At 42.2% G+C, this 18,261-nt stretch overlaps 1 protein-coding gene across 2 annotated transcripts in view; it reads right to left on the bottom strand.

Moving 5' to 3' along the window:
• NBAS (NBAS subunit of NRZ tethering complex) overlaps positions 1-18,261 on the bottom strand; it is a 760,680-nt gene that overhangs the window by 463,445 nt on the left and 278,974 nt on the right. For both annotated transcript variants that reach the window (XM_073674140.1, XM_073674141.1), the window contains exon 31: positions 14,452-14,564. In XM_073674140.1, the coding sequence (XP_073530241.1) occupies positions 14,452-14,564 (113 nt within the window). The remainder of the gene's footprint in view (positions 1-14,451; positions 14,565-18,261) is intronic.

The raw sequence follows: 18,261 nt of genomic DNA, 5'->3' as shown, positions 1-18,261 counted from the left end.
CATCTGATAGCACTCGGACCAATGTTATTCTTTGAGGCTGTTCACAAGTCAAATTTTTTCCTAGGGCAGTCTGTCCGAGGAAAAAGAATCGCAGCATGCCCGATTTGCATCCGATATTCAGATCACACTCGGCCATGCAAGTCCAAGAGTCAGTGAAAATCGGACTGCACTCAGATGACATTTGAGTGCAGTCCGATTTTAATGGACTGTCAATAGATAAGATGGAGAAAAAATTTTTTCCCCATTTTCTCCTCATCCAAGAAATCTGACCCCACACACTCTGACCCCCCCACCAACACTCTCAGATAAGAGAAAATATGGTCGTGTGACCCTAGCCTAAAAGGAAATTAACATCATTGGGGATATTATTACTTAAATACAAGTATTTTGAGCTAAAATTTATTTTCAGTTGATTTTAAAAAAAAATAATTACACAGTTTGCCTGCAGAATGAGTTATATAAGAATTTATCAGTGAGCTCATTTTAACGAGCAAGTCAGTAAAGCTTGTCTGTCTTTTTTTGAGCTGCTACCACTTGACTTATGACCACAAAATTGAGCTCAACTTTAATGCCACCATAAATCAGCACAGAGGAACTCAGAAAAAAAGAGAAGAAAAAGAGTTACCAACTCATTGTCAGAATGGGCTCACTGATGTATCCTCAGATAACTCCTTCTATAGCCAGCATGTAGAAGGAGCATATAGGCTTAGGAGCATTGATCCTACTGACAGATTCCATTTAAAGAGTTGTTATCAGTCTTACAGAGCGCACCGCTTCCTGCCTTTCAGCGTCCAGCAGGGGGCAGTGGGCTGTTCGTGATCAATTGACATTTTGGACCAGCGGCATCATTCAGCCATTGGTCTGAAATGTGCGCTCGCTCATGCTGCTATTTGAGGCAGCTTTCACTCTGCATCATTTGTGAAGCGAAGTGGGCACTAAATCTGGCTGGATACTTTGATCCAACCAGCTTCAGAGAAGCACTTACAAGCTCTATTGGAAAGCGCTTGTAGACGCTGCACGCCTTGCCTAGGAGATCAGTTACCTGTCAGACTGCAGCGCTGGCCAGTAACCAAGGTAATATGCAGGAAACTATAAAAAGAAAAATCCTCTATTCTAGAGAATCGAGAGGATTTTTATTAAGTAAACTGCAAAACTGCTTGTTTCTACAAAAACTTTAAATTTTTAACAAATCATGATGTTGAGAAAACCCCTATAAAAAGGACCTTTTGCAGGATTTTTTTTAAATTATTTTAAGGAGTACCAATCATTTTAATTTTTATTTCATAAATCAAAAGTAAACCAAAAAAAAGCATAATTGCACTATATCTTATATCAGAAGAATCTACTTCCTTCCACTCCTGGACGGATCTTTCACTCCCAATTCAAGGGTAAAATCTGTATTTAGTGAACACAGATTTTCACATTGATAGATGACAGTTGGTGCTTTTAAAATTCTATGGACAGGGTGGAGCTAGAGACCGACACGGACATTGTGCTGCAAGTTCTCCTGAAAGAACAGTTACAGTTCTCCATAGAACTTTACAGGCACCAACTGTCATCTCTTATCTCAGTTATCTTTAATACAAGCAGAATTTACCCATGAATTGGGAATTTTGAGAATAAATGATCAGTCCAGGAGTAGAAAGAATGTATCTGTTTAGATCTATTACAGAGTTTCTTATGCACTAATGATTTCTGAAAACAAAAAATGAAAATGATCGTGTTGCTCTTTAAAGGAGTACCTCTTCCAATTGGTGCTAGTCGCTGATTCGGGAACATTTTTTCTTCTTTTTCTTCTGTTACCCTCCGTTCCAAAGTTGTGGTGCAAATTGTAACCAACTGGACTTGTACCACAGAAATTCACCATGGGCGTGGCCCTATTTAGATTGGCCAATGACAGAGGAGAAATAAAGTTCTGTGGTAAACGCCCAGTTTGGTGAAGGTAAAAATTTGTATCATCACCGGGAGGCATAACTTTGAAAAGTAGGGGCACAGAAAAAAAAAAAAAAAAAAACACTGTTCTAGAATCAGTGGGACAGAAGAAATTGGAGAAGGTACACAAAATCCAGTGAAAAGTCCTTTTTTAAAGGGAATCTGTCAGCATGTTTTGCTATGTAATCTGAGGGCAGCATGAGGTACGGACTGAGACACCGATTTCAGGGATGTGTCACTTACTAGGCTGTGTGCTGTTTCAATACAATGAAAGTTTTATGAGCAGGAGATTATCACTGCCTCCACTACAGTTCACACGGCATTGATTAGCACTCACTTTCAATAGACAATGTACACATAAAGCTGTGATGTGGGCAGGGGCAGCTTTTTCAGCTATGCATCTAAAAACTATTACAACTGCTGCCCCCAGTAAACTAAGTGACACATCGTTGGAATCAGGGTCTCTGTCCCTACATTGCTCATAGATGAGGTAGCAAAAACGTGGTGATTCTTTTTAATAGCTGCACTATGAAGGAATTATAATTGCAGGCACTTTACTGGCACTAGTATAGCACTATGGGATGCTACTAATGTAATAAGTCAGCCAAATCTGGTGGTCTTTTAGCATCTTCTCTACATGGATGCCATCCCTTGTTCTTAGACGTTCCCGGTCAAGGATTACAGCCAGGAGGGAGAAGGGGGCACGCGGATCCACCCGCTATTAACTTTTTGTCAGGGGACGCAACTCCACAGCCTCCAATCATCAGAGCAATTTTGCAACTGGCTGACTAGTAATGGACGAGACCGCGGCTGCTTCCACTACCAGGCCAGTTATTGGGGAACTAACAGTGAATGTATAGTATATACACCTCCGATCCCAACGCATAGAATATATGTATATACCCGGTACGGTCACGGTCAAGCTCCACAACAACAAAAAGATCTACTCGCTGCCACCAACAATCGTTTATACAGGCCGATTGAACACCCGTTACAGGTAGCATATGGCTTCCGGTGTGTGGTTTAAAGAGCAAGACGAAAAGGGCTATTACATTTTATATATGATCCAGAAAGGTAGCACTGTTTATAAAAATATACAAGATGGTACAAAATGGAAACAAAACAATACGGTATACACAATTACAAAAAGTAAAAAGTAAAACAAAGGAAACTTACTAAATCTGAGTCAGATTTATGGAGGGAAGAACTCCTAGTTACAACGTCCGGTGAACACGGATCAATCCTATACAACAATATATCTCCCTGACATTGAAAAAGTATCATAATTGGCATTGGCTTTTTATACGCTTCTAAGTTACACCTCCCCTTGATTAATTCACGTGGGGCGGATTTGTGGGATTTTCTTCTCAGTCCTTCAGGATTTTATGAAATCCCTAACTTACAAGATATCTTCGTCTCTGAAGGTCCCAGGCGTTAGATATTGGCGTCATATTTTTTATCTTGATTTTACCTTTACATGGGGACCAAATATGACCAGGTTTGCACCATCTATCAGACAGTTATTCAGTTGGAGGGATTCTAATGGCCATACACAGTTATGTGAGTTAACGAGTCACGTTCGTCTCTTCGCTACGACGCCAGAAATCTATACCCCATAAATATTGGATGGATACAAAACCCCAATATTCAAATCTGGACAATGGAGACACCACGGCTGGAACCTTCACATCAGGAACCTTTCATGGGAGGAAGAGTGGCCTCTGGAGATGTAAGATTCTCACTTCCCTTCCTTTTTGAACCTACAAAACCCAATCTGAATAGCAGTTTCCCACAGTAGATATCCTGTTTTAATCACCTGCACACTTCAGGGAATCCCTGCTTCAAAGGGTGGTTTAATTAAATTTTCTCTCCTCATGTTCCACATGTGGTCCTACTTCCAAAAGGGGTTTTGATCGTCAGCTCTTTCTCCTCCTGAAGATAACTTATGGATTTACATTTTTTCCTCTGACAACTCCCATACAGGGTCACACTGCGCATGCTTATATAGCAGCATTATATTCAGCAGCACTATACAGACTTCATCATCACTGTCCCAATTCCCTATAATTTCTTTTGATTAAAGGAGGAAACCAGAGAACCCGGGGAGAACATACAAACTCCTTACAGATGTTGTTCTTGCTGGGCTTTGAACCCAGGACCCCAAAGCTGCAAAGCAACAGTGCTAACCACTGAGCCAGAGACTGCAACCATCACATATTCTCCCAGAGAGCGTTGCCTGCAGTCTTCCTCACTTCCCCTGCTTTTCTCTGAAGCCCAGTGAGGCATCAACTTGTAGTAAGTTACAATTGTAATAAAAAAAGGAACAGAATAAGAGAGAGAGGGAAATAGAATGACGAACACGGGTCCATTAAGAGAAACAGAAATGTTGCATAAAGTAGAGGAGCATTGCGTGCTGATATTTTCACATGGCCATTAAACAAATGTAATGGAGTCAATCTGAGAGCGTCTCTCGAACCGCGCTGCACAGTGACCTTTCCTGAAGCACCTGTGAATGTGGGTGAGCACGGACCATTACATGATCTTCATTTGGCAGATGATATAAGGCACTTCTAAGCTGAGAGTCCTGCACTTTGGGGCAAACCGTAGTGGTTACAGTAAAGGGACCGTTTACTAATAAGTACAATAATGTTATAAATTATCAAGAGACAGTCCCGTATGGGTACACCTTGTCGTGGTGGGATAAGGCTTCTATGCTTTTTGTTATCAAAATGCATTTAGCTAAAGTACCCTTAGTTCTTTACATGTATTATTACGGTTTACGTATTTACTTACTGTAAGGTAGATGCTCATATATATATATATATATTTATTTATTTATTTATTTTTTTTAATTTATTTATTTTTTTGAGGGAGGTGGGTTTTGTCAAAGAAATGGCCACAGTGTGAACGTGTTCTTACGCAGTGCACATTTAATAACTTATGTTCTGGCTCATTTCTTTGGTTTTGCTATATTTTCTTGTGCTTTGTACAAACAGGCATGGCCCACCTTTTTGAGCCAAGTATATCAACAATATAGCTTCCCATGAGCAGGTGTCTGGACAGTTAGGGATCATGTCCTGCACGGCCCTAATCACATTGATGTCGTCTGATACAAGGTAAGGTTGTAATACTAGGGCCAGGCTAGGACCGTCCCAACTGGGTACACCGTGTCGTGGTGTGATGGCTTATATGCTTTTTTTTTTTTAATGAAAAAGCATTAAGTACCCTGTTATTTACACGTATTATTACGGTTTACTTACTACACACACGTCCCTAGGCCACAGTGAATGCTGGAACTGTGATGGGGACTATTGATATGCAGAGGAAAGAGGACTTCTTTCAGGTAGGGTAGGTCCTTACTGTGGAAAGTTTCTGCCGTTTATCTTGCTGCAAATTTACATATATTACATACAAATTTTGCTGGGAATTCACCACAAATTTTTCCTCTGTGCTACATTATAAGTGGTTGAAATTTACTCCAAATCCTCAGTCAGCGAAAGAGCATGCGGATTAGTAGAAAATCATAATGACCCCTTTAGATGCAGTGATCAATAGTGACTGCAGCATCTAAGGGGTTTCACAGCGGTAGAGGAACAACTGAGGAACAGACCACAGATTTGTTTAATACCTCTAAAAAAAATTACCTTTATTTACTGGTGTCCTGCGTAAGACTTGGCGCTGAGCGGTCCACTGGGTGTGTACGGACCAAAATCAGTGCCTGCTGTCTGCTTGCTAGGCCATTAATTGATGGGGCGGGTTAATAATCTCAATGCAGGCACCAAGGCTGGTCCATACATGCCTATGGGACTGCTCGTATATTGCAGGAGAGCAGTGAATGGATCGTTTTTAGAGGTATGACGGGATGCAGGGGGGCACAGATCAGATCATCAGCATCCTAATTAGGAGGCACATTAAGTGCTGGTGGCACTTTAATAACGAGAACCAGATGGCAGGTTCCCTTTAAATGGTAGATTCAGATTGCTGTAGATATTTTCAATCCAACCCCCTCTTCTCGTTCCCCTTCTCGTTCACACATTTTGACGTATGACAGTAAGTTATGAGCAAGAACGGGACTTGTGACTGAGGGGCGATTCAGGACCCGGTGAAGCATATAACCATATTATGCAGCTATAAACCCCTCCCCGGCATCCACATCATAATCCCAGAAACATTTCCTCTATAGAATAATTGCAGATAAATCAAGTGTAATAGATCACATTGCTACTACCATCCACACCGACACACCTCCAGAGAAACTGTTCTCAGTGTATCAGGCAGCAGCGTTGTATGACGGTTGTTTTATACAGCACAAGCTGCAGTTTTTAATCAGGGTCCATACGACTTTCTGATCTTTTCTTTATTCCATTTTTTGGGGGGACGTGAATGAGATTCTGTCATTTCAGTTTATTTTCTGTTACAGCGTTCACACTACGGGATAATGGGATAAATATTTTGTTATTTTATTTACGCACACTGAGATACCAAAACAGGTTATTTTTCATGTGTTTTTGTTTGTTTTTTTTAGATTTCGTGATTTACATTTCGGGAAATTTTTTGTGTGTTAAAAAAAAAATTAAGTTAAGATATGATCACACGATCACTTATACAGTAAAACGCAATACAGTAATTTTTCGGGCTATTGAATAAATTCCCAATCTCCTGTGAGGCCCAGCAACAGGCAGGGCTACATAGATGTACATGATGCGGACACAGGGACCTTCAGTAGGTCCTTGGCTGCCAATAGAAGGTTATGGGCGACAGAAGTGCCTCTCTCTGATCCTAAACTCGTAAAAGCAGCATCTAAGAGATCAATCTCTTGCGGCCCGAGCTCACTACTCTCCGGTGCGGAGAACATTGCATGCGATAAGAGCGCACATCTGTAGCACATGTATGCTAGATTTCACCAAGGGGTTAAAAGGCGTATCCAGCTATTTCATGAGGACCTGAGACCAAGAAAAACGTGGATAGTTTTGCACTTATTCCCGGATTTTTTTTTTCTTTTAAATCCGCCATACACTTCCAGAGATATGGACCTTTGTATTTAGTGCTAATTTTTATGGTCTTCGCCAAAAGGGCGTGGTTCACAGGGTAATTATGAATCCCATGAGCCACGCCCCCTTGTTGGAGAGCATAAAAATTAACCCCAAATAAAAAAGGCCCATTTCTCTGGAAGCAAATGGGGGATTTAAAAAAAGAAAGAAAAAAATGGAGAACTCAGGGGGAATAAAACAAGAGCAAAAATTGCACATTTTGAACCTTTTTAAAAAATGAGGTCCTATCTTTATTGGATCGTGAGGGGGTCTGACTATCATCGTTCTCGCTGATCAATGAAATAAGTGACTAGGAAACAACATTAACAATGGAGCTCAATGACGGCCCATTCATAGAGCTGATCGCAGGATGCTGACAGACCCCAACTCATCGAATATTCATGGCCTATCCTCACGATCCACTAAGTCTGAATTTTTGTGCATTATCTACAAGTCAAAGTATTTATTAAAATAAGTTTCCAAAATATAAAATACACAAATATTGCCACAAACTACCCCCAAAAAATATTCCGGTCTTTAAGGGGATAAAACATAAATACACATAATAGCAGAAAATAAATATACACCGTGTGAAATAAGTATTGAACACATCACCAATTCACTGAGTAAATATATTTCTAAAGGTGCTATTGACATGAAATTCTCACCAGATGTCGGTAACAACTAGTGAAGAGCGAGCACTAAAATGCTCGGGAGCTCGAAGCTCGGGTCGAGCACATTGGAGTACTCCGGTGCTCGACCCGAGCAACGAGCCCAATGTAAGTCTATAGGAAACTCGAGCATTTTTCTGGCGGTCCCCTACGGCGGTCCCCCCCCCCGGCGGTCTGCAGAAGGTCAAAAATTGCCCAAATCGATGTAAACAGTGCTCAATTAAACGTCAGGCAGGCAGAATATATAGGCAGACAGGCAGGCAGGGTATATAGGAGGGTGCATGAAAAACATAGCAGGGCAATTGGAACACACTAGTGCCCTCCGATTTTCATGCACCCGTCTCTTTAAAAAAGCCGGCCGGCAATTCATCAGCGGCATACACCGGTACCCGACAATTTAGAACAGAAAGAATAGAGCATCACACATAGATTAGATATAAAAACATGTCAGTCACATATATAAGTAGTACAGTGACAGTGTTGATTACTGTACTTGTCATTTAGTGTTAAAATAAAGGATTTATTAAAAAAAAAAATTGGCAGGCAGGCTTGCGCTCTGCAGTGTCTCTGAAGGATGAAAAACTGGATGGCAGCGCTCAGATGCGATCCAGCCTGTCATCTCAATGCCATCCCAGTGTGGGAGAATTCTCCTGCTCAAGCGCTGAGCGCAGGAGAATTCTCCCACGCTGTCAGTGACGTGCATGAGGTGAGCTAAGTTCATTGGACATGAACTCGGCTCATCTGGATGCCGTCACAGCCAGACACTGAGGAGCGCAAGCATGCCTGCGCTTCTCAGTGTCTGCGGCATGGCAAGCTGGATGGCAGCTTTCGGCTGCGATCCAGCCTGTCATGTGAATGTAGCAGAGCTGGAGCTGTCCTGGGAACCATGGAAAAGTAAGGATGAGGTTGCTTTATTATTTTACTTTTATTGCAGGAGATCGTTGGCTTCAGCTGGAATGGGCGTGATGGTAAGTATGGTTTAATTTAGAACAATAAAGAATTGTGTGTTTATTTCAATTAAAGGACTTTATTCTGGGTGTTTGTGTTTTTTTTTAACTTTCACTATGGGGTTAGTAATGGGGGTGTCTTATAGACGCCTCTCCATTACTAACCTGGGCTTGATGTCAGCTGGCATTATAAGCTGACATCAACCCCAGCCCTATTACCCCACTGCCACCGCTACAGGGCAGTGGGAAGAGCGAGGCTAAGTGCCAGAATTGGCGTATCCTATGGATGATCCATTTCTGGGGCGGCTGAGGGCTGGTGTTTCTAGCCTGGGAGGGGGCCAATATTCATGGCACCCTTCCTGGGCTATTAATATCAGCCCCCAGCTGTCTGCCTAGCCTTTGCTAGCTATTAAAATAGGGGGGACCCCACGTCATTTTTTGGGGGGTCCCCCATTTTAATAGCTGGTAAAGGCTAGGTATTCAGCTGGGGGCTGATATTAGTAGCCTGGGAAGCTCCGTGGATATTACCCCCTTCCCAGGCTTCAAACATCTGCCCCAGCCGTCTGCTTAACCTCCGCTAGAGACTAAAATTACAGGGAACCCTATGACAATTTTTTTTTTAATAAATCCTTTATTTTAACACTAAATGACAAGTACAGTAACCAACACTGTGACTGTACTTCTTATATATGTGACTGACATGTTTCTATCTATCTAATCTATGTGTGATGCTCTATTCTTTCTGTTCTAAATTGTCGGGTACCGGTGTATGCCGCTGCTGAATTGCCGGCTTTTCATGTTTCACTGTGAGCACTGTTCCCATCGATTTGGGCAATCACTGTAATGCCACAACCACAATGGCTGTGACATTACAGTGAGTGGCAGACAATCCCTGCATGTTTGGTGCTCTAAATAGAGCCAAACATGCAGGACGGGGAGCCGAGCTCCCGCCCGAGCATCTTGAAAGTACTCGGCGAGCTCCGAGCATCTCAAGTACTGAGATGCTCCGGCGAGTACCGAGCAGTGGCGAGCATGCTCGCTCATCACTAGTAACAACCCATCCAATCCACACGGACTAAGAAATCAATCCATAGATGTCCATAAATTATGTGTAATAATGACACAGGGAAAAAGTATTGAACACGTTTATTGAAATTAATACTTCGTACAAAAGCCTTTGTTGGTGATGACAGCTTCAAGACGCCTCCCGAATGGAGAAACTAGTCGCATGCATTGCTCAGGTGTGATTTTTGCCCATTCTTCCACACAAACTGTCTTGACATCCTGAAAGTCCCGTGAGCTCCTATGTACTGTGAACTTTAGTTCCTTCCATAAATTTTCGATTGGATTCAGGTCCGATGATTAGCTGGGCCATTCTAGCAGCTTTATTTTCTGTGAAACCAATTGAGCATTTCCTTGGCTGTGTTTGGGATCATTATCTTGCTGAAATGTCCACCCTCGTTTCATCTTCATCATTCAAGTAGACGGCAGCAGATTTTTATCAAGAATATCTCTGTACATTTGTTTATTCATCTTTCCTTCAATAAAGTTTGCCAGTGTTGTATTCTGAAAAACAGCCCCACACCTTGATGTACTCACCTCCAAACTTTACTGTTGGTATGGTATTTTGAAGGTTATATGCAGTACCTTTTGGCCTTCAAACATGGTGTGTAATATGGCATCCGAAGAGTTCAATTTTGGCCTCATCTGACCAGATTATATTCTCCCAGTATTTCACAGACGTGTCTAAATGTTGAGCAAACTGTAAACGTGCTTAAACACGCTGCTTGGTCTGCAATGGAGTCTTGCGTGGTGAGGGTGCATATCGGCCATGGAGGTTGAGTGTATTTCATGTTTTCTTTGAAACAACTGTACGTGCTGATTCCAGGTCTTTCTGCAACTCCCCACAGGTGGTTCTTGGCTCTTGGACAACTGTTTTGATAATTATTTTCACTCCTTTGTCTGAAATCTTGCGGGGAGTACCTGGTCATGGCCGGTTTATGGTGAAATGATGTTCTTTCCAATTGCGGATTATTACCCCAAAAGTGCTCACTGGAACCTATAGTTTCGAAATTCTTCTGTAACCAATGCCATCGGTATGTTTTGCAACAATAAGGTTGTTAAGGTATTGAGACAGCTCACTGGTTTAATCCATCATGACATGTTTCTTGTGTGACACCTTGGTAATGAGACACATTTTTATAGGCCATCAGTTGAATCAGCTAATTTTGATTAAGTGGCAGGATTGCTTTCTGGCTATTGATATATTACAGGTCGTGTCAGGACTTTCCATGGCTTTTTGCACTTCTTTCTTCATTTGTTCAATACTTTTTCCCTGTGTCATTTCTCATTATTACACATATCTTAATTTATGGAAATCTATGGTTTGATTTCTTTGCCTGTGTGGATTGGATGTGTTGTTACCGTCATCTGGTGAGAATTTCATGTTAATAGCACCTTTAGAAATAAATTTACTAAGAAAATTGGTCATGTGTTCAATACTTATTTCACCCGCTGTACATATATATAGCTCTTATCAGCAATATGAAATGTTTATCATTATTATATTTTATTAATAATATCATTAATGTTATTATGTTAACAACTTGTTGACTCAATGCATTCTGGATTACTGGATTAGCGTTTGCGGTATTACTTTTATTTTATTTTTTTTTTACTTTTTACAGTGATGAAATAGACTTCAGCGTTCCATGAAGTGACCAGAGAGCATTTGTCCGTGGAATATCCTACAATCAGAAGACTCATTTCTCATTGTCCAGCCCATTATACACACACACGATCCCCTCTCTGGATTTTATTTGCTTGCGGCCTGAACTTTGAAGCAATAATAGAGAAAATTCACTTTGGCTCTGATAAAACGATCTCCTGAGCCCTGAACAGACTACGTGAGCGGCACTTACATATGTTTTCATGTCACCAGATGCACGATTCACGTGAAAGCCCTTTATAAAGTTACCTGGAGGCTAAGTGAGAATCGGACAGTAATGGAGGAAAATTACCGGTGTGTAAGAAAAGACACTGAAGAGACCAGGAAAAAAAAGTGCTGACTGGCAGCTAACCATGAAAACAGACTATATATACCAGCGCTATATGGAATAATGAAGATGCTGAAAAACGTCTATAAAAAGAGCCTTAAAGCGCCCGTCTTTTGATACAAAACCTACAGCATGGTCTTGTGCCCTGATCCCCCGCCTCACTGTAAAACTGCGTTTGGTGCACATGCCAGTCTAATATGTCCAGGAGGAGTCTCGATTATCATACTGTAACTTTCCATCCACCGTTATTGATAAGACAGTACCTCTATCAGGCCAGCACTATAGGTTAAAAAGCAAAAAAATTGAGCTTCGGTTTAAGTTAATAAATATGCAGCACATAAATGCATGTTCACATTGGTCATTAAACAGACAAAACTTACAAGACCCAAAATTATCATAAACCCTGCTGTAACTAAATAAATAAAAAAGGAAAAATGCACTTAAATAACAAAGGGTTCTTAGTAAACACGTTTTTTTGATCAAAAAAGCATAAAAGCCATCTCACCACGGCAAGGTGACCCTGTCCTGGATGGTCCTACGTTGTCTAATAAAAACCTTACCATGTGTCAGAGTCGGCCTCAATGTGAATAAAGGGAAACAAAGGATCAGGGCCCAAACTGTGGACACCGGCTATGGGAAGCTAATTAAGGCTAATGTGTCCACGATGCAGAAATGCTCCGGATTTGTCCTGAGCGTTTCTGCATCTCCCCTGGCAGAAAAAATGCATGTGGATTGTGCATGTGGATTGTACATGCGGATTGTGCATGCGGATTGTGCATGCGGATTGTGCATGCGGATTGTGCATGCGGATTGTGCATGCGGATTGTGCATGCGGATTGTGCATGCGGATTGTGCATGCGGATTGTGCATGCGGATTGTACATGCGGATTGTGCATGCGGATTGTACATGCGTTTTTCCTGCCAGGGACATGCGGATGTGAAGCGTTCTTCACTTGCATTTCCGCATGCAGATTGACAAGCACTTTCCAAGCGATTTTAGCATCATTGGAAAGTGCTTGACAACTTGGTCACACTATATAAATCCATGCAACCGGCTGGGCAGAAAGGGAAATTGAGCAATTGTAAGTACACAGTGCCATATAATATGATGACTGCAATATATTAGGAGAAAAAAAAACTTTGACGGGAGTGACTGCAACATCTACGTTGCTTGACATAGGAAGGGGACTCCTTCTGTCAGTCAACTAGTATCCTAAGAAGTGATTGCAGGAGACCTTAAGGGGTAATTTTAGCCAGTGTATTGATTTTTTTAAGTGTACTTCCAGTCAGATTTGCATATGCCTTCTATACTACATTTTTCATGATTGGCACATCAGATCTCTACAAAACAAAAAAACAACTATTTTTCAGACTATAAGACGCACTTTTTTCCTCCAAAATTTTGGAGGAAAGTGGGGGGTGCGTCTTATAGTCCGAATACTACATTATTGTATGACCGCATGGTGATGGGTGTGGGGGAGCAGCAGTGAGGGATCAGCGGGGCACAGGAGGCAGTAGCCGCCTGCTGCAGCCTATACTGTGCCCGCTACTAAAGAAAATGAATATTCCCTGCTCCCCACGCCCATGGGCTGTAGTGCATATTCATGGTCTTTAATAGCATGCACACTGACTGCAGTGTGGCAGCAGGAGCCGTGCTGAGGTACAATGTGCCGGCTATTGAACAGACTGAAAGGTCACTGCTCCCCAAGCACCGTCCCAGCGAGGGGAGCAGTGACTATTTCAGCACAGCGTCTCACACTGTGTGAGGGCGCACAGCAGGGACGCCATGTGCGGCTCACACAGTGAGAGTGTCGGCAGAAGAGCGGGAAAGCGCTGGAGGAGAGAGGAGGCGAGTATGAGTGTTTATTTATTTTTTTGTGGGCAGCGTGATGGGGGCTCAAGGGGTGCCATACATACCAGGATGGGGATCAGAGGGGTGCCATAGATACCAGGATGGGGATCAAGGGGTGCCATGCATACCAGGATGGGGGATCAAGGGGTGCCATGCATACCAGGATGGGGGATAAAGGGGTGCCATGCATACCAGGATGGGGGATAAAGGGGTGCCATGCATACCAGGATGGGGGATAAAGGGGTGCCATGCATACCAGGATGGGGGATAAAGGGGTGCCATGCATACCAGGATGGGGGATAAAGGGGTGCCATGCATACCAGGATGTGGGATAAAGGGGTGCCATGCATACCAGGATGGGGGATAAAGGGGTGCCATGCATACCAGGATGGGGGATAAAGGGGTGCCATGCATACCAGGATGGGGGATCAAGTGGTGCCATGAATACTAGGATGGAGATCAGGGGGTGCCATGCATACCATGATGGTAGATCAAAGGGGCGTCATGAATACCAGGATGGGGGATCAAGGCCACGTATACCAGGATGGGATGGGGGCCACGTATACCAGGAAGGAGGGGCCATACATACCAGGATGGAGGATATTAACAGAACTGGGGGACATTACCCCAATACCAGTGTCAGCAGCAGACCCCTTCCCCAATAACAGGCCATCATGACCACATTTTTTGCTTAATTTTTTTTTCCTATTTTCCTCCTCTGAAACTTAGGTGCGTCTTATGGTCCGGTGTGTCGTATAGTCCGAAAAATACGGTACATCATTTTTATTGAAAGACAAGAGTCTAATCAGCGATGCCACTACTTCCAAATGTAAAAAATGTGCTGACAGATTCAATTTAAATCAGAGCAAAACTGTCATGTTAAACATTTTACTTTTTGCCAAAGTTTTATAAAATATCCTTCTATAGATAGAGCAATTTTACATCTCTACTGGAGCTCCTTACCTTGTAATGGCAAAATTTTCACCCCAAACTCCTCCAGGTAACTCAGAGATCGTATCAGGTCCAGCTCTTCCTGAATGGAATCAGGACAGTCTGTAATCAGCTGTAAGCAGCTCCTGTAAGGCAGAATACAAGAAATAATTGGAACTTTATTGTGTAAAATTAAAGGGGTATTCTATCTGCTTTCATTCGTCTGCAATGATAACCTTTATCTTACATAGTGTACAGCTGGTTTCCATGGAACCCAGCCATAAAGTGCCTGTAAAAGAATGAATGTACAGTAATTAAATTTCAGGAGAGGGGTTAACTCCTAACATACCAGTCAGCTCTCTCCAGGGCATTGATTTCTAAACAGCACTTAGCAGCTCAACTGCCTCTCCTCCCTCTCAGCTCCTGAAAAGCTACTGTTATAAATCTTGCAAAATCACCAGCCCCTCAACTTTCAGAGCAGGTCTCCTAATCATGACAGAGCCATGTGCTTGTTCAAATGTTTTGTTATCAATATGTCTAAATACAGTGAAAACACTGTAGACTGACTCACTGATAGCTGAATGTGTTACAGCAAAACTTTAACGTTCTACTAACACTAAAGCTCCGCTGCGCACTAGAACTGTCACTCGAGGAGGCATGCCGCCCAACCAGAAATCAGGATGTGAGGAGACTGTAAGGAGACTACATAGAGCTGCTCAATAGACATCTTGATAATAAACTTTTAAAGAAGAACATTAAAATCTTGCCCACCCTCAAACACCCTTTAACATACAGAATAATTTTACTTTAAGGAACCTGTCATGTAAAATAACCATACTAAACTGCAGATATGGAGGTAATCTGCAGGTTAATAGCGTTGTGACACCATATGGCGCTGGCACTGAGAGTCCCGTTGCCGGGAGAAAACTAACTTTATTTTCCCCAGCAGCATTAGTCTTCCAGTCATATGGGTGGAACAGGCACAGCTTCTGTCACCACTCAGTGCCAAGAGAGTGATGGCTATAACCGTGCCCCCGGCACTGACTGACAGTGGGCTCAGCATTAGTGCTGGCGGTTGTCAGTCAGTGATGTGGGGGGGGGGGGTCAGTTACAGCCACCGCTCTATACATTGAGCGGTGACTGAAACTTTTTGGCGCCATTCCTATGACTGGAAGTTGAACGCTCCATGGAGCAATAAAGTTCTTTTCCTCCCGGTAGCGGGCTTCTCAGTGTTGGCACACCACGGACTCATAAATAAGCACTACCCTCATCAAATTATTATAATTTTAATATAATGCAAATCATATTATATATCACTGTATGTTTACAATTGCTTATTTTGCCCTTCTACCCACTTAATTTTTCTCTTTTTCATTAGGTCTATGACATTACATGATTAAAATCTGTCTAGCTTAATCCTTTTAAGCTCTATGTATAAACAGGAGGTCAATTTTCCCTGTTTGAGTGACGAGTCACTGCAAAAGTCAATGGCATGGGGAGGAGGGAACAGCTGGGGCAAGGGTTGAAGAGAGGAATGATTTCTGCGGGGACAAGGAACTTTCCTTTTCTACATACAGAGGAGAAAAGAGAAGAATGAGCTGGGTAGAAAGGCAAAATGAGCAATTGTAAGTACCCGGTGCTGTATAATATGATGACTGCAATATATTAAGAGGATAAAAACTTTGATGGGAGTGATTCTTTAACCTGCTGATTAACCCGATATCTCCAAGTTAATAGCGTTATTTTAAAGACGTGATTAACTCTGTAAATACCTTGCATTACTAATTTTGTATTGATCATCCTGAAGTTATTGTCTGTATCGAGGTCTGGAGCTGCAATTCCAATTCTGCAGGTAGGTTCAATGTCTACACACAGATTGCTTTGGCGATTTTCATCTTGGAAAGCATAACCTTCAGGCCACGGCCCCACTATCAGTATTTGGTCAGTATTTTTTCTCAGGAGTGGGAGCTAAAATCAGGAGTGGGTGATAAATGTAGAATTGGTGACTTGTTTCTATTATACCTTTTCTCTGATTGTTCCTCACCTGGTTTTGGCTCCCACTCCTGAGAACAAATACTGACTGAATACGGACCGAATACCGATAGTGGGGCCGTGGCCTTACTACACAAATGGCACTATACAGTTATTATAAGTTTAAAAAAAAAACTGCCCTGTAGTAGAGCTCGTTCAGGGTTATTGGATTTGATACGGATTTCTGCATGTAAGCCCACAAGGGCAGGGTCTTCCTCCCTGTGTACCTGTCTATCATTGTTAGTTCATTTACTGTAAGTGATGTCTGTATTTTGTATGTAACCTTTTCTCATGTACAGCACCATGGAATCAATGGTGCAATATAAATAAATAATCACCTCCAAATAATAATTACATTTTATGCATGTGATTTAAAAATTTTGCAACCTGCTATGAAAAAGGTTTGCTAATTTTTTGTGTATTAAAATAAATAAATAACCCAAAATAAATCATAAAAAAATGAAAAAAAGTAATAAAATTAGCTGCAGAATGTCTGTGAATTTTGCAAGGAGAAGCCAAGAATTACTTTCATTTATGAGTAAAAGACCAGGTACCATTCCTAGACAGTCCCTGGTACTGCAGCTGCTGACCCCAAAAGGGACAGGTACACTGACACGGACTGGATTCAGAGTCACAGACAAGGCTGGATTTGAAGCTTGTTCAGACAGGTGCAACTTCAGGATTTATGTACTGCCGAAACTGCTTCTGGTTTGGGATCTGCCGGAGAGGCTACAAAGTTCAGATACCACTGGAGCAGCTTCAGGTTCGGGATCAGGATCAGGCACCTCCCTACTGGGGAGGGTGCCTTTAATACAAAATGCCTCCCAGATACTGGCTGGAGGCATTTTTTAAAGTGCATGTTCTGCCCCCTTAAGAACAGGCAAGTGCACGCACATGCAGTAGGCGAGCCGCCAGAAGACTGTGCGGGCTGTATAGGAGCCAGAGGGGAGGAAGCAGAAAATGAGGACGCCGCCACCCATGGCCGGGGCAGTGAATATGCCGGTGTCCCTGCTGAGAGGAGGGAGAGGGACCATGCAGGGACGCAGGCATAGCGTAACAATATACCTGTAATAGCCCAGCTTCACTGTTAGGGCTGTGTCCAACAACAAAATTGTTAACGGTTTTCAAAAGCAAAATCTAAAATTGTGAATGCAGTTCTAGAGCATTATAAGTAATGCAAATATATACAATATATACACTACAAAACAGCATTTAAAAATTGCAGTGGTCAGAACCCAGTGATCAGTAAGTTATCCCCTATCCCATTGATGAAGAACTTAAAAACTTGGCTTAACACCATTAAATACATACATTTTTATTTAAAAAAAAGACCCTAAATGCTTCTTGGCACAATAAGTTGAATCACGCCAAGTTGCAATAGCAAACACAACCTTTCAGCAACAGTGGCGCTGTTTCTAGAAGAAATCATGGTTTCCAAATCCTGAACAACCCCTTTAATAATGCATTAAATGTCTACTTTGGAGTAGATTTCTTCTCAAACAACCAAACATTAGAGCCACAGGGGTCACATGTTTATTGTTAACCAGCAGAGCACAGAGGGAGGGACGGGGAATTTATGCAAAGTGGAATAACATGTCCTGCTGTTTAAACTGGGTCGGAGGTTTTATGTGCAATTATGAGCCTAATTAAAGCACAGTGACATCTTTATGTAGCCAGGGACGCTTCTCTTGCAAAACATTACGACAAAGGACACTTAGTATGTGTAAGGTCATCGAAATCGGCACCGACATACTCACTGCCCCGCCATGGTGGTACACTGGTTGGCATTGCTGAAATATCTGCATGTAATTT

The sequence above is a fragment of the Phyllobates terribilis genome, unplaced genomic scaffold, assembly GCF_046119375.1.
Source record: "Phyllobates terribilis strain yellow unplaced genomic scaffold, ASM4611937v1 Scaffold_3__8_contigs__length_932513732, whole genome shotgun sequence".
Classification (NCBI taxonomy): Eukaryota; Metazoa; Chordata; class Amphibia; order Anura; family Dendrobatidae; genus Phyllobates; species Phyllobates terribilis.
This window is presented reverse-complemented; position numbering and strand designations above follow the sequence as displayed.